Here is a 21790-nt window from a genome sequence, read left to right as displayed (position 1 = left end):
AGATAAAAATAATACATTCCTAGCACTTGTAATACACTTACAAAAATAAACCACATTCTGCCACAAGCAGCTCTGCTTCATTATAGTTTGATGGACAGCTGAGACAAAGAACAGACTTACTCATGCAAGTGACACTTACTTGTAAGGCCAGCAAACCACAAATGGGAACTACAAATTAAAGGGCCAGTATAGAAAGCACGCAGGCATTGTAATTACTTTGCCTACCTGAGTAAGATTATTCATATGTGTAAACCTGCAGGATTAAAGCCAGAAGGCTCAGTCCACAGATATTTACCACTTACACACACACCCACACCATGAAATTTTCTTCTGTGCTGAGAGCCAGAATGAGATCTGTGCAGCACTTCTGCACAATGGATGCAACCATACACTTGAACTCTTTTTGTAGGCACAGTGGGTTCAGCTTCACACATGTTGTTGGCTGTATAATGCTACACGGGCAGAATCTCTAAGTTGGTCAGAGAGATGGTCATATTTAAACTATGTCTTACTCTGTGGTATGTAGCATCATGCCATGATTGGCAGGTTTGGTGAAACAGATGGGAGACAGTTGACCAAAACCGTTGTCTGATGTAAGATATTTTCTGCGAAGTTAACACTGAAACAATTTCTTAAATTGTACGTGTGCTTACATTAAATTTTTGAGTCTTGTCCTTTGTGTTTTCCTTCCCACCGTATAGACAGACATGGCTGCATCTGTTTGCAAAAATGGCCTGGCTGTTGTTTTTCTGCATTCTTCATGAATGTCTGCTTTGACTGTCACACGGCCTGTCTGATGTTAAAATTCTTCCTTGCAGATGTTGATGAATGTGCAAACGGCACAATATGTGGCAGTCACGGGTTCTGCGAAAATATGGATGGCTCCTACCGCTGCCTCTGTTACCAAGGGTATCAGGACCCAGGGGATGGGCAAGGGTGTACAGGTGAGTTCTTGGGTGCAAGCAGTCATTTCTGCAAGGTTCTAGTGAGCAAAAAGCGGCATATGAGCAAAATGCATTCCTTCACAAGAATATTTTTGTTTTCTGTCATTTTTTTAAAGTTGTACCACTTACTAGTAAAATAAGGTTGAGCTGTGCTTTAGTCACTGAACTTTGTGCCAGACAGAAACTTAACTGTGTATCCGTTTAATGAGAACCTGTTGTTAGGATTGAATGGAAACTAACAGCAAATAAGCTGAGCCACTCATTTTATCTCTTTAAAAAAAACCAAGAAAATCCACCATTTCTGCATGTCAGGACCATTCAGAAATATAAATCGTAATAGATTGAATTTAGTACTTTAGCCTATTTAAATGCAACATCTGTTTAGTCTCTTAGCTGAATAACCAGAACTCTGTACTACCCCCTACAGGAAATAACGTCTGGCATGTGGTACAGCCAGTCTGAATTAGATGGCACACCTCCCTAGGCACATCGTATTTGAACAGACTTTAACATTGGCTTCGAGCTCCAGGAAAGACACCTCTCACCATGAAAAGATGTGAGATTTTTGTAGATGTGTAAATACTGCACATTCCTCTTGTGAGTAATAGGTTTCCAGATCTGTTGTTAATAGTGATGGTTGGGCCTGAGATCCACCTGAGGCAGCGCAAGTTTCTAGTATAAAATTAATACCAGATCAAGGAAAGGTATTCATTAAGCAGTTTCTTCAAACCAGACTCAGGATGAAACACATTTACCAGGAACAGAGACCTAAACGGAATACTGAACAAAGAGGAGGAGTTAGAAGTTTTACAGAAGTGTTTGTATGTGTTTTCTAATACATTAAATAGTTTTATTACAAAATTCTTTTTGCTATTTGGCATTGAGTTTGCAACATACCAACGTATATTCTTGCATACAGTGACTTTTCCTGGATGAAAATAAATGAAGCAAAGAAAGAAAAAGGAAAGCAAAAGCTGCTGTGAAACTAAATTTAATTTTGAGTTGCCAGTGAAGTGATTCTGCACCACAAAATAATGTCTTAGGTTTTTTTACTGCATACACTGTCTAATATAAAATAGTTTTATAAATTTTGCTGCCAGTTATCTGCCAAAACAATTTTAGGAAAAGGTGAGTCTCTTTACTTCCTGGCCAGGCAACGTTTCCCAAAGAAGACTTATTCCTCATGACAGGAATCCAGCAAAAAGATAAAGAAAAAAATCTAAGTTCATGTTGAAAATGCTGAGCAAACCATAAGTTAAAATGCATATTTATATAAAAATACACAAAAACCAACATTCGGTCATATGACTAGGTTTTCATTCTTGCTGGATAAGAGGTAAAAAGGATAAAACATTACCTCACAAGTTGTACTTTAGACCACACCCAATTATAGAAATTTCTGAATCGTGATACACAAATTATAATTTTCAGATTCTGTCATTAGTAGATAAAGTAGATTGTCAAACGTAAACTTTAGCAACTGAAAAGAGAGTAAAGTTAAGTGATCCCAACAGTATTTGGTAACCCTTGTTTAAACAGCAGACAACTCTCCCATCAATCAAAAAAGCACTTCAGGGTAGACTAGTTAGCAGGTATATGGAATCCAAGTTAAAAATATGTGGGGTTTTTGGGAACAGTAAATTTGCAGTGTTCGGCAGGGGCTGTCTGCGTGACCTGGGCATAACCCTTGTGGGTTCCCGAGCAGCCTGTGAGGCCATGCATATGAGAGGCACATGGTGGCTGTGGGGCTGGGGAATTCACTGTTCAGTGGATGTTCATGAGGCAAGTGGGATTTTGAGGAGAAAAGGGAAGTCTCTTTTCATAGTGCAGTCTGAATTGCACCAAAATCTATTCATTTTGCTCTTTGAATTCAGTGGAAGTTTGAAAATAAATTAAGAAAACAGATGAAATTAGTCTGAATCTTAAATCCCAATAAAAGTGTACAAAGAAAAGCAAGTATTTAAAAATGAGAAAGAAACACCCCAAAAAAAACCCTGAAAAAATGAAAGCCATTGTTCTGTTTTACAAGCAGTACCTAATCAGCACCAATAGTCTGTAAACTGTACTGTGGCTTTCAGGGGACTTTATTTCAAAGGACTGGCTACTTGTTTATGAATCCACTTAGGTATTAGTGAGTTTTTAATCCTTCCCAGGGATCACATCTGTAATCTGGCAGACAATATTGGCACAGATACAGCAGATAAAAGAACAAACTGTCAGTAATGGGTGTGAATTGATTTATGTTTTGGGTTTTTTTTCCACAGATGTGAATGAATGTGAAATGCTGAGTGGAGTATGTGGTGAAGCCCTCTGTGAAAATGTCGATGGTTCTTTCCTGTGCCTGTGCTCTGATGAAAACCAGGAGTATGATCCAATGACCGGACAGTGTCGCTTCCGTACCTCACCAGGTAAATCGACAGTGGATTTTTGCATGCTTGGCATGATTTCCCCTGCATATGTAACCATTGGAAAGGTAAAGTTGGTTTAGATGCTGGTGTTGCTTTAACTACAACAGAAAAATTTAAAACTTTGTCTTCTTGAAAGTGTGTGCATGAGAAGAGGCATTTCTAGGATGGAATATGTTATCAATGAATCATTAACAGTGAAAATATAGCAGAAACACCTTCTAAATTTCATACGTCAATGGACTTGGCAGTAATAATGAACAGTTACAGCATTTAAGAGTAAACAAGAGATTGTTTGCTGTACTGTAAGAATGAAATGTGATATGAAATGAAGTCTGTGGCCTGAATGATTTTATTTTTTGTTCAAATTTTTGCAAACATCCACTAGTATGCTTGGACAATGTTTAAGGGAGCATATGAATAAAACCAAGATTTGTATATAGCTGTATCCTCTTAGCATTATCTAGTACTCACATAAGTCCTCAGAAAAGGTAGCTGGGAAAGCAAAAACCGAAACACTTAATTGTTGTCAGTCTCTTTGAGTGCCTTTTTGAGTGCCCTTGCCTGTTTTACTCCATCTTTTGTCCTGTTTTTCCTAGTAGTCCATTAGTAGTACTGGATTTGTGAGCTTTTGTTATCAAGTGTTTTGGGTATTGCAAATACTACTGGAAATACGCTCATTAAAAATGAGTTTAGAACTCTTAAAGTTGCCTCCACATTTCTACGCTGATCCAATTTGGAGAAAGGAACAAGCCCACAATAAGGAGCAACAGAGTACAAGAAATGAAGGGATTTACTTGCATAGCTCTTTTTCCCCTCCAGAATGCAAATCTGTCTTATTTTGTTCTTACACTGCAGGCTGATCTAGCTTTCGGAAAGCTTTAGAATAACTGGCGGTAGTGCCAGGATATAGCCTCCACTGCTTACAAGGCTGTGGCTATTTTCTCGTATTACTCATGGTCTTTCAGACTAGTAAACAAGGTTGAAATATCTGTGACCTAACTGCAACAAGTATTTAGATCACTGAATGTAGCACTCAGCAGCAGTCTAGAAGCTGCCTGTGAAATATCATTAACAGCTGATTGACAAACTGAAACCTTTGCAAAATCTTGTGGGAAAGATTCAGGCTTACAGGAGCTTGTTTTATGAAGGAGGAATGAAAAAAAGTAAGATGGCTGAGACAGCAGAGCAATGCCCAGTGGTATTGCCTCCATTCCTGGTTGCAAGGGAAAATACTTTCCACCTACTTTCCACCATGAAGCAGAATAGCTTAAATACCTGCTGATGATAACTGAAGTAGCAGCATTTAAAATTCTTCCATTAATTTATGGAAGAAGAGTTTTTAAATTATATTATCAAGATTTGCAGGAGATGTGAATGCCGTCTTTGTTTTGGTATTGTGAGGAGGTAGTACTTGGAAGAATTCAGCTACTTGTCGAAACACAGCCAAAGCTAAAGAAATTAGCAGAGGACCTGAGCCGATGTAAAAAGAAGTCCAAGGAGTATTCAAGGACATACCAAAACGTTACTATGGGGAGGGAGGGGATGAAGAACACGGTGTGGCTGATTGTACTGTCAACAGATGAATACTCTCAGTACTAACTCCATTTTGTTCTTGCCAGTGAACATAGCTTTACTGTGATCAGTTTTTGGAAAGAATCCATTCTTCCTTCCCCTCCAGCGTTCATCGGGCCCTAAAAAAACATCTGCTTCACTTTTGTCTCTTCTCTGATAAGGTCATCAGGGAGGAAGACCTCACAGGAGACCAGAAGACATGCACATTAGGACCCAGTGAGATGTACTTTTTACACCATATGCTCTTGAACTAGAATAAGAAAAAGTGGCAGTACTAGGAACAGAGATCTTGCTATTTATTCTCTTATTTTTCTTCCTAAGTAAAAGGAGGAAAGTACTGCTGTTCTTCTTAAAAAGGATTCTTGCTTTCCTGTACATCCTGCAGCCTTGCTGGGTTTTTTTTTTTCCTCTTATCAGTCGGCTTCTGTTTCTCAAAACCTCAGAGACTGACCAGTCAAGTGGTGACACTGCCCCATGTGCCTCTGGATTTGATATTTCAGGAGCTGACAATACACACTTCATTTTTCTACATCTGCTCGCTTTGCTTGTTCCTGTTTTGTTCTGGGAACCAATGGATGGCCCTTGTGCAGCTGAGGGAACAAAACCAGTCTTTTCCTCCCCATTTGTAAGTGGCATAAGCTCCATGTGTTCGCTGCAGGATGAGCTGCAACAGCTATGTCGGTTTGCCCAACGATGAGTACTTCAGTCTCCCCCTAGGCCAGCTGCAGCATGATCATATGGGAATAGCATGCTATCTCCCTGCAAAGAGCAATGGAGTAGCTACATATCCTCTGGCTTTGACAAGCCACATACTCAAGTCAGGTGCAGTGCTTTGAAAGCTCCTACGGTGCATGTGGACATCATCTGTCAGCATTAGCTTGCATCCTGCCTATTTTCAGAAAGGAAGAATTTAACCTGCATTACTCTGTTGCAGATACCTATAGTTCAGTGTGGTTTACTCAGCTTTTCTTATTTCTCATTTTGTATTTTTGTGCATAAAGAAATGTTCATCCACCTCATATCAAGTGGAAATAGGTGAAGATTGTTCAAATGTTACTTAATTTCGTAACTTTTTTTGCATGTGGTTAAAGGCTGTTAACTTTGTAGAATGCTGTGTGTTCACACTTTACTTGCCATTAGGGCTCTCAAGACTTCCTTGTATTTAGATTTCACTTAGTGGAAATTCATAGGTTGCTAGCTGTGTCCTGAAACAATCCTCTCAATGTATGTATCAGGAATTCTAGCCCATATTGTCACGTTCCACTATCAAACCAAAAAAAAAAGTTATTGTGCAAGATTTGGTTGTCTTATTCCCCTCCTCTCTGCCCTGCCATTCACAAAATGTAGCAAATGCCTCAGAAGGGAGAAAAGATAGAGGAGGAAAGAAATCTCTTTTGTATTAGATGAAACTTTGCTGTTATACATCTTTGTACCTAAGAGAGAAAAAAATGCCTAGTTTGGGTTAAAGTCTTCTCAGTTATTCTTTTAACAAGATATATAAAGCCATTTATGATGACTTTCAAGAAAGTACCAAGCTGAATGCAGTTTAAGTGATAATCCAATAAGGATGGTTTTCATTGTTTCTGCGTAAGAAAAATGCATGTTCTAGTATGCATATAAATTACATATATATTCTAATGTATTACTAATATATCTCATTTCATTGAATCCAGAAGCTATAAAGGACAGTATATATTTGAGGATTATAATAGGTATGATTTAAAATGAGAATTGCAAACAAAAGCATGTGGGTAAACATAAGCATATCAGGAAGAATCTGGCTTACATATACAAAGGTCAGTAAGGTCAGAATTTGAGTTACAGCTCAGCCAATAAAAAGAATTCCAGTGGGAGAACTCCACTAAGGTACCAGAGCCCATTTAGGTACCTACAGCTAATTTAGACATTGCTTTCTCATGGTTACATGAAATATGATTGGTTATTTATGGCAAGATACTTAACAGTATTTACTAGGATTTATAAGTAAAAATCACAGTTTTAGTGGCCAAACATGTCCAAGGTCACGTTCGACAGGGCTCTGAGCAACCTGATCTAGTTGAAGGTGTCCCTGCTCATTGCAGAGGGGTTGGACTAGATGACCTTTAAACATCCCTTCCAACCCAATCCATTCTATGAAACGTGAGTCCCTGCTAGACTGATCTGTATTAAAATACAATCATGCTCCCTCCCAATCTGACTAACCACCAGGACAAAAAATGTGAGGCTGCCAAGTAACGGTTTATAAATCTGATCCAAAAGCTTCCTCAGGGCTGGAGATTTGGTGCCCAAGGAGAAATTCTAAATTTCCTAAACTTTAAGGGTTTCCTAAACATTAAGACTTTAAAACATTAAGACAAGGAGAAATTCTAAATTTCCTAAACTTTAAGGGTTTCCTAAACATTAAGACTTTAAAGGTAACTTCATATTTGTATTATTTTTTAATTACAATATGCACGTGTTTTTCTAAGGTACAGAACAATCTGAATTTCAGTCATTTATGAACATGGTCTTAGATATAATTTTTAAATGTGCCTCACTTGCACTAATCCCTGAATTGTACACAGACACATATATGCGTATACACTGGACGCACACACGTTAGGTGTTGCAGCTTGCCACATGTGGAGCCAACTGAAAAATCTAAACAAGTACACCCTGGTGATAGGCATATACCAATCTCTTTTTACTGTCTTTCTGAAAATCAGGTTCTGAAAGTGTGTGCTACTCAAGCTGTTTTTTCAGAGTCACCAGAGTCTTTGCTGAGGTTTTAGAAGTCATGAACTTGTAGTGATGATTTTTCACTTTAGCAACCACCTTACTGATTCCAGCTGTGAATAAGAGGCAACAATACAGGGCTGCAGTATTTAAGTTCCCATCAGCTTGTATGTTGCGGGTTTTTTTCAGATCTCAGTTGTTAACAGGCTATTTAGGCAAATATTTAAGTGTATGCTGAAGTCTAAGCATATGCTAATATCCTCATTATCCACTGAATCCTATAATACTAAAGCACATTTTTGCATCAAACACATGCTGAAGCATATTGTTGGATCAAGGGTACACTACGGTATATAAATCTATTTCTAATAAATACTTCAGAGTTCAATCTAGCAGCAACTATACATATCTCTTACAGGCTGTTAATAGACCAGTCATATCAACAACCTGATAAAGTTATGTTGCTTTACCAGCATGCCTTAGGTAGAGAGACATTTTACATTTTCCAACAACAAAAGACCTGAAACAACAATGATACCAAAAAAAAAGTATCTATTTCCTATCATATTTTGTCAACATACCTAATGAAACCACGTTCAAAACCAACCTGTTTACTAGTGGTTAATAATGTATGAGAGAGAAATTATAAGCTTGTAGACACAGACTGGACTTGGTTTAAAAAAAACATAATAATAAAAGATTTGTCTCATCTGCTTTCCAAACATTCATGAGGCCTGCTTGACTAACCCTCATTCACAGCTGTGTAAACAACAGACTTTTAAGCTGCTGAACAGATAATGGGAGGAGAGACCAACACATCATATGTAAAATGGGAATAAACAATGACATGATGAGACTGTCTCCCCTTCCTCCTGGGGCAGCTTCTGGTGTTCCTTCCCTGGTAAACAGCATGAAAACTGCCATGCTTTTTCTCCTGTTGAAGATTTGGCTTTGATTCAGTAAGACAGATGGCAAATGTAAGGAAAGGCAAATGGCCAAGGAAAATGTATAATTTGGTGGCTAAAGTACCCATCCCTCACCTTGGGATAACAGATTTAGTTCAGTTGCGTTTCTGTGACACATGATAGTCCTAACGTAGTTCCTACTGGATAGCAGCTGATACTGCAAAACCACCGCACTTTATGAAATTCAACACATTATGGAAAATTGTAATTATCAGATGAGGGGAGACTACAGGCTAAACTAACAAAGATTAAATAAGCACTCAGCTGGGTGTTTCCTTTAATGTACAACTTAGTTATATTGGTGAAACCGCAAAGGAAAGTTTGCCTTGTTGGTGGCAACATTGTACTAAATTTGAATAGAGGTGTCTATCAGCCCCTCAACCTCCCAAAACAGAAAGTCACTTTTCTGAGGAAAAAAAGAGAAATCCAATTGTCTGTTTGGAAGTAGAAGCCAAAAGAACTATTACACACATTCATACCATTAAAATGCAATAACAGGCAATACAGACTGGCATTTTTAAACCTGTTTTTCTCAAAATGGATCTAGTATTTGAATGCTCAGTAAAGTTGCCTTGCCCTATCTGCCTGGGGGAATGTGGGTGGGCAGGGATAACAGGCTTGAGGTAGCAAGAGCTGGAGTTCATTTAGTTCCTTTAGCATTTGTTGGACAATCACTATCTTCAAGCTCCCACCTCGCAGCCGTTATTTTTTAAGTGGATGGGATTAGAAGAAAATCCATCCTATAACTGGCATAAAAAGGCTGAGCTTGACCTCCAAGAGACAACCAGAGGTGGACAGATGATGTAGTCAAGTGAACTTGGCTCTCCCAGGTATACCAATACTTGTAAGTGGGCCTTTCTTTCTTGAAAAGAGCTGCAAGGAAAACAAAGGTAGTTTATACACCACAACTCTTTTGGTCTTACTAATCTTCTAGCATTTTGAAATGCACTGTCACTCAGGTATAAAATAAGGTTTTGATTCCTGGCTGGATACATGTGTTACTTGAGAAATGTCTCATGCTTGGCATATAGTGCAAGAGCCTGAGTAGAAATGAATGAAATCTCAAACAATGGAAAATCAGCTAACATGCAATACTTTCTAGTAGGTTTTTGTGAATTAAACATTGGTTAAGTGCTAAGCATAATTTCCCAAGATTAAAAGGAAATAAACTAGTCGCCTCAAGATTTATCTGTCTTAAGTTCCTGAACAAAGTTTTGGTTTTGATTAACAAATGTGAGCATTTGTAATTTTAGAACTCACTTACCTTATGAAAAGTTTTTCGTATTGATTAAGTGGGAATAACAATTTTATTTGATAGTTCCCACTTCTGAGCTCTTGATAAGAATTTTTGTGGAAGTGCAAGGTTAGATAGACAGAGTTCTGCAAACACAGAAGCTTTAACTAGGTATTTCTTTTCAAACTCGCTTCTTGGTGTACTTTAGAAAGGTCTTTGACTATTAATAGGGTTTTTTATTAGATCTATGGGAGAGACTATTTTGCCTCCAGTCCTTATAAATATTGTGAGAGGACCCACTCAACTGCTAAAGGCAGAAAATCTGACTCCTTGGCTGGATGCCTCTTCTAAAGTAAAGCCTATTTTAAAGTAAAGCACAGAGTCAGTTAACTTGACATCTGCATTATATTCCTCTGTTTACTGTGGAGTCAGTTAGTTACTTTTGCAAAAATCGTAAAGGGCCTTGTTTTCAAGTGTAGAATGTGGGGTTTTCCCAGACAAATTAAAAGGGGCTGGAAATGTTCATTCTTTTGAAAATCAGGCCTTTTCAGTTTGTGCCTTAGCTCCAGCTGTAAAATTAGGTTGTAATTTTTGCTTGCCTCTGCAAAGAGCTTCAGGATTCATACATGAAAAGCACTATGTCAGCAGTTGGGCATGCTAGTCAGATAGTTGAGCATGACAGTAGGTAGTTCATGCATTGTTTAAAAATTAAAGAAGTGCATATGTGAAGAATCCTTTTGAAGCCAAGTTGGAGAACAGGAGGTCAGAAAAAATCAAAGGGAAGTTATAAACTTCCATCATTCTTGCTAAGGACAAAAAAGTTAAACCAAAATTTGTACTTAACCATTTTCTTCCCTGCCTGACAATGCCGCTCTTCACTGTGGTGAAATTGAGGTACTGTGGCTCTCCTGATTCTCCTGTAAAAACTGATTCATTTCACATGTCATCTTATGTGGTTTATGTTTTCTTTTCGCCTTTAGAATTACCAATAGAGGCTGATCAACATGAAGATGGAAAGAAGGAGTGCTACTACAATCTGAACGATGCTAATTTCTGTGACAATGTGCTTACATCCAATGTAACCAAACAAGAATGCTGCTGTACCTTGGGTGCTGGCTGGGGTGATAACTGTGAAATCTTCCCATGCCCTGTCTTTGGAACTGGTAAGAGGAGGCCTTCCGTCCCTTTGCAAATTTTCGAAGCATTGTGTTTATGTTAACGGTAATCTGCTTTGCCTTCAGAGGAGGCTTGCCCATTAAATCCCATATTCTGTAGTATTCAGTCATGACTTATCCATGGGAAACTTCCACAGAGGAAAAGTTAATCAGAATAATTCATACCTGGTGTAAATCCATTGGCTTCACTGCAGTTACCCTGGGGATAAAAACAGCCTGCTACTGAACAGCATTATCTCCAACTGATTTTAAACAAAGATGGATTCTCACAGAAGCTTTTTCTAGATGCTGTGGTAACATGTTAGATTTTTCCCACAAGCTGGAAAACAAAGGTAAGTATTACAGTGGTTTTGAGTCTGCAGCTATTCTTTGCAATGTTGTTTCCATAGCACTACAAATTACTGATATATATTATGTCATTAGTTTTACATTTTGCTACTTACTGAACAATTCACTTAATAATGTTTTCTGCAGGCCATTGTTTAACCTCTAAATATTAAATTAGAAAAACATAGCCATATGATACTTGTCACAAATATTGAATACAGTGCTTGAAACATAAACAGTGATGGCTGAAATTCAGAATCCAGCTGGAAAAAATCACATAAGAGAGAACATGTGTAAAATTTTTGAGATTAAGCACTAAAGATTACATTTCACACAAATGTATCATCATGTTTAATTCCTGCTTTAACTATACTTTAGAACCAGTGAAACTGAAATGAAACGCATTACGAAAAGACCCTCTCTGCTTGGATAGGTTTATTTTATTCTGTATAGTGTCCAAGACACTTTAAATAATTTCCCTCTGTAATCCACACCATGTTCTCCTGTTGCAGTCAATTAGTGTTTTTCCTGTGTAAGGACTGAAGAATGTGGACAGGGGGTTGTATCTCAGTTGGGGTATGTCTAGATTGCAGCTTGCAGTATAGCTCAGAGAGGCTCATGCTAGCTTTAATTAAGATAATTTGGCTACTGGTGTTGTTATAACTGCAGTGCACCATGAAACCCAGTAAGGACTACATTTTCCTGCCAAGGAGCAAGAGAAATTAGTTTGCATGGAGCTCTGTGATGCTGTGGGTACCCTAGCTAGGTTTTTCAAAGCTAGCTCTGCAAACTGAGAGCAAGGGGAAGTCTGGCTGTAGCATTAGCATCCCCCATTTAGCTAAAGGTGTGCATGATTGCCTGATGTGAATAAGGCAAAACGTTGCATCAGATTTCTCAAAATACCCTGAAACACATATGTAACACGTGAGTAACTTTTTCTTAACAACATGATTTTTTATTTTCTCTCTCTCCTAGCTGAATTTGCTGATTTGTGTCCTGAAGGAAAAGGTTTCATTCCCTCCGGAGAATCATCTTACGGGCTTCTTGCTCAGAATTACAAAGGTCAGTACTGACTTGTATTAAGTTTATTTCAAAAGTTCTGGTAGTTGACTGTCTAGAAGTGTGAGGTGACAAAAACAGGTTGTGATATGAAACATTACTGAAAATCATCATTTGGCAGATTGTTAAGAATGTCAATTATACAGTCTCTGTAATATTCTGGTTTAATTTATACTAAGTGCTATATACTGTAAGAGTAGGTGCTGAGACCACAAACCTCAAATACTCATTTACATGTGAAATACAAAGCCACCTTAAATTTGTAAATAAATGTATGGGGAGTTGGGAGAGAGAAAAAGAGTCGTTAAACATTAGAGTTACAAGTGAGAATGAATATAAAAACTGAAGAGAAGTTCAGCAGTGATGTTTTCATTACAGAACTTCATGAAATAAGTATTGAACAAAAGATGGTAGAGAAATGCGAGTGACAGAAGGGGTTTATGGGTGTGGGCGGGAGGGAGTTGGCATCACTAAGAAGGAAGAGTGAGATCAGCGAAATTCCTTTTCAGGTTTCAGAAGTAGCCATCAATATTAATAATTTGTGAAATTAATTTTGCTTGGCATAAACATACTGTATTTGTGTTAGCTAAAATGAAGTCAGCATATTCTCTTTGGTTTACATAGCAGCTACAGGACCTTTAGAAAAGCACACACATTTTATATATTTGTTGGAATTGCTGTTTTACAAATCAAGAACTAAATGTAGAAGATGCTGTGTGTTCATATCACATAAAAATGCAGTAAAATTTACTATTTTTAAAAGACCTTAATAGAGGCATAGTATCACATGGTTGGTAGATAAGCATTTGTCAGAGTTGCTTCTAGCTTAATCACTAATCTGTCAGAACTAATTCTGAGAGATGACAAAAATTGGTGGGACTTAAACGATTTTGGGGTTTTTTCCTAACGATTGTCACATGTGCTTTTTCAAACTATCCTTCCTCAATGACTTGCTCACTACAAGGTCGGTTTTCCTATCAAGTTAGTGAGTAGACCATGGCTGAGTTCAGTTCTCTCTCCTAATAATATCTTTTTGTGTTATCCTCAGCAGGTGTTTCTTTGCACCTGGAAAGTGCATGGAACATGGAAAGGGTGCTAAAGATTATAAGGCATTTATACCCAGATTCATTCAAACTAATGTGGGCATTTAAATAGGGTAACTCCTGTAAGACCTCCACTCTCTGGAGGTGTCGCTTTGTCCACCAAATTGGAGGAAAGAACAAAGTGCCGTGGGATGAATCCAGACCTGAGATTGATGGTAGCAGGGACCAGTGTTGGACCGTCTGACAATTTACATCTAGACAAGTCAGAACACTGGCACAGAGCTCATCTTAAAGGACCTAATATTCTCTGAGAGTATTTTTATTCAGGGATTAAGTCTGTTGTTTATCTTTGCAGATCTAAGACTTCTGTATATCTTTGCAGTGTAGATTTGGGACATGCTGTGTGTACAACATGTCCAAATGTGTCTCAGAGAAAATCTGCGTTGTTTTTGTTGTGCTACCTCAGGGTTGATAATATCTCTAGCTGCCGTAAATATTGAGGTGTAGGAATAGTTTGTCTGGAAATATCTTCCAGAAATCCTTGCCATAATAAGACTTTCTCTGTTTTCAGTAAGTTTATTTTGTAATAACCTTAGGAATGGTACAAAGGACAAACAATAAATGGACAAGTACTTTTAATAATGTGATCTTTTTCTGTTACACTAACTTATATGTTCCTGTTGCTTTTGTCCACAAGCTTCTGCTTGTAGGAGCAACTCCTGTTTTCTTAATTGGAATTATTTGTCAGAAGAGAATATACTCAGTTAGCCTTCCTTGACTCTACTCCCAGGCTTTCCCATTTTTCCCCAGACACAGATCCATGTTCCACAGCAAAAAGGCAGATGTGTACATGACATTTCTTATTAATCTTTGCATTGTTCTTGCTGCTAAACAGTCAAACTTAAAATATTTAATGCTTGAAGCCACTTAGTGGCTGGAAGGGTGGCTGTAAAAAGAAATAGTTTTATAGCACTTTCAGTTCTACTGGAAAAAGTAAGCATTTGAATAATTCACTTTTAAAAATGCTGTACAGCTGGAAGTGACAGCTTTGGGCTAAAATCTGTGTTGCTCCAGAGTAAATGGGGAGTAAATCTATAGAAGACAGTGGATTAAGACAATTGGTATTGAGAGGAGAATCACCTACTTTACACTGTGCTTTTTATTGCCATTTTTAATACCAGGCTAGCTTTAACAGACTGTTCTAGGTAGGTCTAGCAAATGAAAAGTAGGTTGGAAAAAGAAAGTGAATGGAATTCCAACAGTAACAAATACATAAATATAAGACTGGGAAAAAATGTGTACATCTGTGAAAAGCTATATAAGAGCTGGCATAATTTTCTGTGAAACTTCCCTGAAACATTTAGCCTCATTTGAAAGTGTGGTAGATTCTCTTCATCAGGTGTCACTAGGTCTATAGTAGCTGCAGCCTTATATTTAGCAACAGACACAATTGTTCCTGCGTGTTGGGAAGACTCCACAGAAGTTGTGCATATAGCTTTGAAAAATGAAGTCACAAGCTGTGTGGGTATGAAGATTCCCTACCATGCACAGCAGAGTCACCAAACTATGTGGAGAGAGCAGAGCAGTCACAAAGTCCATCCATAAGCATAACAGCTTAGTTTTGTAATTAGATGGTGTGATTAAATTAGATCCATGGTGGGAATCCCTTGGGTAAAGCAAATTATAGTGGAAAATACAGCCCATATTTTTCATCTGTTTTGCTTGGAGCTAAGAGCAATGTGGTACCAAAGGAAAAAAAGGGGAGCTGCAGATTCTTTCAGTCTCTGTATGCCACAGGACTTATTCTGACAAAGGAAAGGGAAAGTCATGGTCCACCAGTTTTCCCTTTCCCATTCTGGCTACGAGCACACCGCAGCCTCTTCCACACCAGTTGTTTTTTTTTTTTCCCTGTGGATATCTGTGCTCCTGGGGCCCTCTGTTTAAAGTGAAGTTTACTTGAATAGAGAAGTGTATAGGTTGTACTCCATCTTGCTCCTCTGCTTGGTTTCATAATAATTATGGTAACACAGTCTTTAATGTTTTCTCCCCAGATGCTGATGAATGCCAACTCTTTGGACAAGAAATCTGTAAAAATGGCTTCTGTCTGAATACGCAGCCAGGTTACGAGTGCTACTGCAAACAAGGCACATACTATGACCCTGTTAAGCTTCAGTGCTTTGGTAAGTTTATTTAATGTGGTCTTGTCACTATAATGGTATGCAGATGGGCAAAACAAGCAGACTCATACGGCAGGATTCCCATCAGAACTGCAGTATTCCCAGCAAGGGGAGGAACACTGGGCCTCCAAATTCCTGTAGCAACTTTTTAAGAGGCATTGGGTCATTTCCCTTCCCTTCTGCTTGGCTGGGCAGCAATTCTGGCTGACATGGTGATGGCATGTAGTGCAGGGTTTGCTTTATTTGCTTCCTTTCTCAGCAAATTACTCCCAGGAGTTTGCATCTCCAAAACAGCCCCTTGTGCTCCTTTGAATGCATAGTCTGGAGCTCGTACCAGCATTTATGCAGGCAGCACAAAGTAATCAGAGGTGGCTCCCTCCTTACATGCACACTGCTGCTTCATTCTGCCAAGGTACAGTTTAGCCCTCTGTTCTTGGTACATGGGCTGAGCAGTGAAAGCCTGTATGTTGAAGTTCACCTTTCATTTGTAAGTGTGCTGGTTTTACTATAATAAATCAAATTAACAGAGATTTTTTTTTTCAAGGACAGATATTTTCCACAAGGAGTTAATATGCAATGTGAAATTACAGTTCAGGTCATTGATAAGCCCATTTCAGTCTGCACAACCTTGTACTCCTTTGCTTCTGGTATTCAACTGAAAATTACTCATAACTGTGACCTTGGCTTTTGCTTTGTAAGCAGAAGACCATGTATAATGTGCAGAATAGCATAATGAAAGGAAGTGATTTTTGCCACCGTAATAAGAGAGCCTTCCACTTTGGGATTCAATGGTTGTTCTTTACAAAGGGTGGGAGTTTTGTTAATTTAATGTAATTTATTTGAAGTAAAATGGCCTGCTCTTCCCTTTGAGCTAAATTTCTGCTTTTCCTCTCCAAGACAAAATAAGGAATAGAACTACTGTGGCTAGATAAGGTTATCCCTTCTCCTAACCAACTCATGAAGAGTCTTACAGAGTATGCCCACCTCTAATGCCTGCTGGTACTGTCTAAAGGGATAGGAATGTGGGAAGCGGCTGCAGCTGTGCTGGATGCAGGGTAGGCCTGCACGCCAACCCCCCCAGCAAGCCTCCTCATCCAGATGCTCCTTAGTACTTGAGGTTCAGAAGTCAACATCCTGCTGATCTGTCTGTCCTTCTCCATGAGCACAGGCAGGATTTTGCTGCCAGCAATTGGTATTTGTGATAATTAACAGAAGGCATGCAGGGAAATCTGCTCCCCTAATATAGGAAAATATAAACATGGATTAACACAATGCGACTACTTTGTGCTGGCTGTCCTTGATACATTTCCTTCCATTTTAAAGACACGGATGAATGTCAGGACCCAAACAGCTGTATTGATGGCCAGTGCATTAACACAGAAGGATCTTACAACTGTTTCTGTACACACCCAATGGTTCTGGACTCAACAGAAAAGCGATGCATCAGACCAGCAGATTCAAGTGGTATGATCCATTATACATATTACTGAAGTGAGTACACCTCTACGAGGTGGTGCTGACACGGCTACACACCCCAGTAAGCTTAGACTAGGTCATGCTTGGATGAGCCTGCTCTTCTGGAGGATTTTTGGAAGGCAATGCTTGGACCATCATCTGTTGATCCAGAAGCATCGTGATGTAGGACTCCACAGGGCTCCGCTTTGCCAATGCAGACAGGAGATTGCTGGAAGTATTAATGAGATTAGGCTTGGGCTGGGGAGCCTTCAGCCCCCTGATTCACCAGCTCTGCGTCTGCCTTGTCCAGCCTCGTAGGTAACGAGGCACAGCCTGCTTGCTGTCTCACTAAGGCTGGGGTTTGGCAGTCGGCTAACTCTGGAGATTCAGTTCCGAGTGAGTGATTGCTTCTAACAAAGCAAGGAATAAAAATAGGAATAACAGGATATAGGAGGAAATAGCTGAAATTGTATCTGTGCTTTCAGTTGATTAATATTGAGGGTACATCAAGCTCACATTTTCAAGCTGTGGGCTGCAGCATCACTGTTAATGTAAGGTTTTTACACGTTCTTTTAATTTCAGTAGACACTGATTTCAGAAAAAATGTTAGATATGAGATTCTTAGAAACGTCTCAGAAATCCAGAGCATTATGCAGTCTGTACAGCTTTGTCTATGCCACACACATCTTTGACAGAAATGTTACAATGGGTTTGATTAATATTGGCACTGTATAGCCATAAATCTAGACCTCTGGTCCCTGCAACTTGCAGTCAATTTTCCTAAGATGCTTCTGTGAAAGGAAATGGGAATACAGACTGAATGCCTGCTTTAGTCACTCCAAATTATGAGACTGATACTTTTGAGGAGTAATGTGTTCATCCTCTTGCCTGAAACTGTGAAGGAACCACAGCAGTTCTATTGTTCAATCTTCAGTTATACAAAGCAAGAGCAGGATTGTCCTTTGAGTTCATCTAGGATGTGAAGAGAATGCAAGGGCCTAAAGGGTCTTCAGTGATGCAACATTGAGGCTGATAGAGCAATGATCTTCTCACCCAGAACAAAGCGCTTAAGCCTTGTATCACTACTGGCAGTGTCCTCCCTAACGCAGAGGAGGGGGCAGGCTGGTTCCTTTGCAGCCAGGAGAATTTGGAGTTGGTTGCAGAGACCCACTGTTGCTTTTCACTGCGTGTTCTGGCAACTTCTTAGTAGAATAGGCGTCTAAATTCTGATCACCTTTGCGCTTTCAGAACTCACTGTTTTACTCTTGAGCTAGGTTTCAATTCTACACTCACCCATGCACCAGTGCATCATGTAAAAATGCAGTTAATAGATATGCACGGACAAAACAGAACCTTGGTTTGTGACAACACATATTTTTCACTCCATTTTGGAACAAAATCAAAACCTTGCAGATGTCTTTACAAAACAATTGTGCTGATGTTTTTACATTCCAAGTGGAAGATTAAGTTTACAGTTCCTCTCTCTCGGATCAGCAGTGGTCAGAGATTGCTAGGACTAGGAATTGTTCCTACTGAGATCTTTGTCAGAACTAGTATGCCTCTGAAATATTCCAGCTTTGACAAAAATACATGTTTTTGTTAATGTTCGTAAGAATGTGACAGTAGTTCACAGCAGCATTCTGTCTCTAACAATAGCTGTAAGTGGATGATTAGGGACCAGAAGAGCAGATAAACAATACTTCTTACCCTCCCCAGCACTCTCCCAGCCTCCAGCTATTTTCAGCTCAGGGGATTTCCTGAGCCTGATGTAGTTTGTCTGTTTAGTTAATGGGACTCTCTTCCAAGTATTTGTCCAGTCTCCCGTTGAGCCCATGTAAAATTTTTGTTCAGCTCTGCCCTAGCTGTAAAAGTTCTTTCAGGTGCCATTGATGGCAATATAAGAAAAGCAAAATAACTTTTAAAGATTCATTCTGTGGATGAGTTCCCCAAATATCCACCTCTGTCCTAACACTGGTTTTTGTCAAGCTCTGTTAACTTCCATGAAAGCAGAGCTGAGTCAGTGTTAAGCGTTCAGCAATAACTATTGATTTAGGAGGTTTTATTTCTTGGGTGTCCAACCCAATGTGCTTTTAAATTGGCCTAATAGTGCCAAGTAAGAACCTTTTAAGATTTTTGCAAAGCTGAACACTCGAGGGATGAGCCACCTCAGGCACTTAAAAATGGTCATGACTTCCAAGCTTAAATTTGTATTCAGCAAAGTCTGTAAAGCTAGGTTATTTTTCTAATCTAAGTTTAGAAAATTCTGCATTAGGCAAGTATCTTTTTTAACTAACAATGCTGCGATGATGATCTAATACTGTCTTCTCCATCAGAACAAACTGAAGAAACTGAGGTCTACCAGGATCTTTGCTGGCAGCATCTAAGTGATGATTTTGTTTGTAGTCGACCCCTGGTTGGAAAGCAGACTACATATACTGAGTGCTGTTGCCTATATGGTGAAGCCTGGGGCATGCAGTGCGCACTGTGCCCTATGAAAGAGTCAGGTAAGGAAACATCTGCTAATTCTTGCATGAAATCTGAAATCAGTTGAATCCTTTGTATTTATAGTAGGACTACTAAGATAAGAAAGAACAAAAAACCTAACCTTTCAAGAACTAATGGGTATTTTTCTCATTAATTAAGGGGAAATCATTACAGTCTAGATTTTGAAAATGTAGCTACGTTTAATTTTTGGCACTTACATGACCCCTTTCCTTCAGGTGGAACTATCAGTGACTGGCAATTTAGAACCTTGGTGGAAACAGGAGGGCATTTTAAGGGTAGCAGAGTTCCTTAACAGAACTGATAAATTAAAAACTGTCTAAGAAAATACAGATGCAGTTCATGTGCACACATACGCATGATACTCCACAGGCTACATAACTGGTTTGGATTTTTGTTGCTGGTATTATACATTCAGATGCATTTTTCAGTGTGATATTCTGACAGGCTGGCTGCAGTTAGGTGTGTTTGCTTGATAAGCATCTGGTAAGTTGTGGTTTAGAATCACTAAACCTATCAAAGAATGAGTTGTTATTATATGGCTATATGCTCAGATATTATTAAACATATAGATGAGCAACTTAAGGTAGATAAGGGAAATGGAGTACTGATAAGGACTGAAGAATTTCCAGGGAATATAACTTAATGTTAAAGAAAACTGACTGACAGTCATATTTTTAAAAGACTGTATTTTGTTTACGTGTTTAGAAATTAGACATTGTTCCAAGATATTTCAGGTAGAAGCTGCTTCTTGTGGTGACTACAAAAACTAAATGGATATAGAGAGAAATGCTGTCATTGACACACAGACTTATTTCTGGGGGCTAGGGACTGGAGAAGAGACCAGTGCAAGCAGCATAGGTATATGTCATGCTGTGCCTGAGATATGTCAGCCCTGGTATATACAGTCTGGTACCATATTAACTTCTTCCCCCATATAAACTATTCCAAGGCCTAGTTTGGATGTAGCTTTCTTACTACAAATGTGTCTTTCAGTAATATGGTTTTCCATGTAGGAATACTACGCTACACTAACAAAGTCTTTTATTCTGATCATACCTGGATTTTTACTTGGGCTTGTATTACTCTAACCATAATGTTGTGGCTAAAGCAGTATATGTTTTACTTGTAGCAAGAACCCTGGAGTTAAAACTACATACAGAAGCTCAGTGAAGCATTAATGTGGTTGTTTGTGTCTCCTTGGGTTTTATGTTTTTATAATTTACTTGCAAGGTCCCTGAACCTGTTCTTATATACCTTTACTTGTTTGAGTTTGCTTTGGAAGTGCAGCAGCTGAAAAAAGCACCTGATTTTGATGATGTTGGCTGGAGTAACTGCTGGCTGATGCTTACCCCAGAAATAGACTGAAGAAGAAAAACAGGGCTTGACAGCAGCTTGATTTATAAGATACGGAAATCTCTGAAATGTCTTTGTCAGAACAAATCTTATAGGACGACATTCCCAGGCATTGAATTACTACACCTGCTAGAATAACAATTGCAATGGAATGAAATGTAATAGTAAAAAAAATACAGGGCAATAGCTAATAGCAAGAATTGTTGCTATGACCTGAAGCTCTTCAGGTGGAAAGATAGAGCAAAATAAAGGAGTTTTTCTTTGTACAAAGTTCATCACACGGTGACAGTGACCCATCTGTGTCTTGCAAGCATGCAATCCTGAGAGAAGGAAGGAAAGCTGTTCCTGGTAGAGAGAGTTCAGGTAGGTAAAAGACTTGCTTCTGAAGATTTCTAGCTAGTTACATTTAAAGCAGGGTAAATCTGAAAAGGAACAGAGAAGGACTACCAAGATGGTCAAGGAATGGAGAACCTGTCTTACAAGGGAAGATGAACAAAGCCAAACCTAGATGCAGAACAATGGCTGCAAATGGTAAGACTCTCCGCTACAGCATGATCATGGAGAATTCCCACAAGCTTCTAAATTAAGTAACAGTCCTGATGTGAGGCAAAAAATTGGAACAAGTTCAGTCTGAACATATTTAGGCTTGAAATTAGATGGATTTTGATCATCAGGACCACAGGATTCTGGAGCAGCAATCCTGTGACAACTGTGGGGTGCAGATCCCAACTAGCTCTGTGAAGAAACTTGAGAAATTAATTAAAAAAATGACATGGATAACATGATGCTAATGTCACTTGGATGACCCTCAGTCAAAGCTGAAGAGCATTATGTTGGATCATAACATCTGTCTTCCTC

At 38.9% G+C, this 21790-nt stretch overlaps 1 protein-coding gene across 7 annotated transcripts in view; it reads left to right on the top strand.

Annotated features, from left to right (window-relative positions):
* The window catches only part of LTBP1 (latent transforming growth factor beta binding protein 1), a 205301-nt gene that overhangs the window by 169929 nt on the left and 13582 nt on the right, over window positions 1–21790 (top strand). For 6 of the 7 annotated variants that reach the window (XM_059835783.1, XM_059835788.1, XM_059835789.1 and 3 more), the window contains 7 exons: window positions 819–944; window positions 3209–3352; window positions 10819–11001; window positions 12316–12402; window positions 15494–15622; window positions 16943–17083; window positions 19408–19578. In XM_059835783.1, coding sequence (XP_059691766.1) covers window positions 819–944; window positions 3209–3352; window positions 10819–11001; window positions 12316–12402; window positions 15494–15622; window positions 16943–17083; window positions 19408–19578 — 981 coding nt within the window. The remainder of the gene's footprint in view (window positions 1–818; window positions 945–3208; window positions 3353–10818; window positions 11002–12315; window positions 12403–15493; window positions 15623–16942; window positions 17084–19407; window positions 19579–21790) is intronic. The other variant, XM_059835785.1, reaches the window with a different exon arrangement.

Source organism: Gavia stellata, chromosome 2, assembly GCF_030936135.1.
Source record: "Gavia stellata isolate bGavSte3 chromosome 2, bGavSte3.hap2, whole genome shotgun sequence".
In the NCBI taxonomy this organism is placed as follows: Eukaryota; Metazoa; Chordata; class Aves; order Gaviiformes; family Gaviidae; genus Gavia; species Gavia stellata.
The sequence above is the reverse complement of the archived record's forward strand: the minus strand, read 5'-3'. Positions and strand labels throughout refer to the sequence as shown.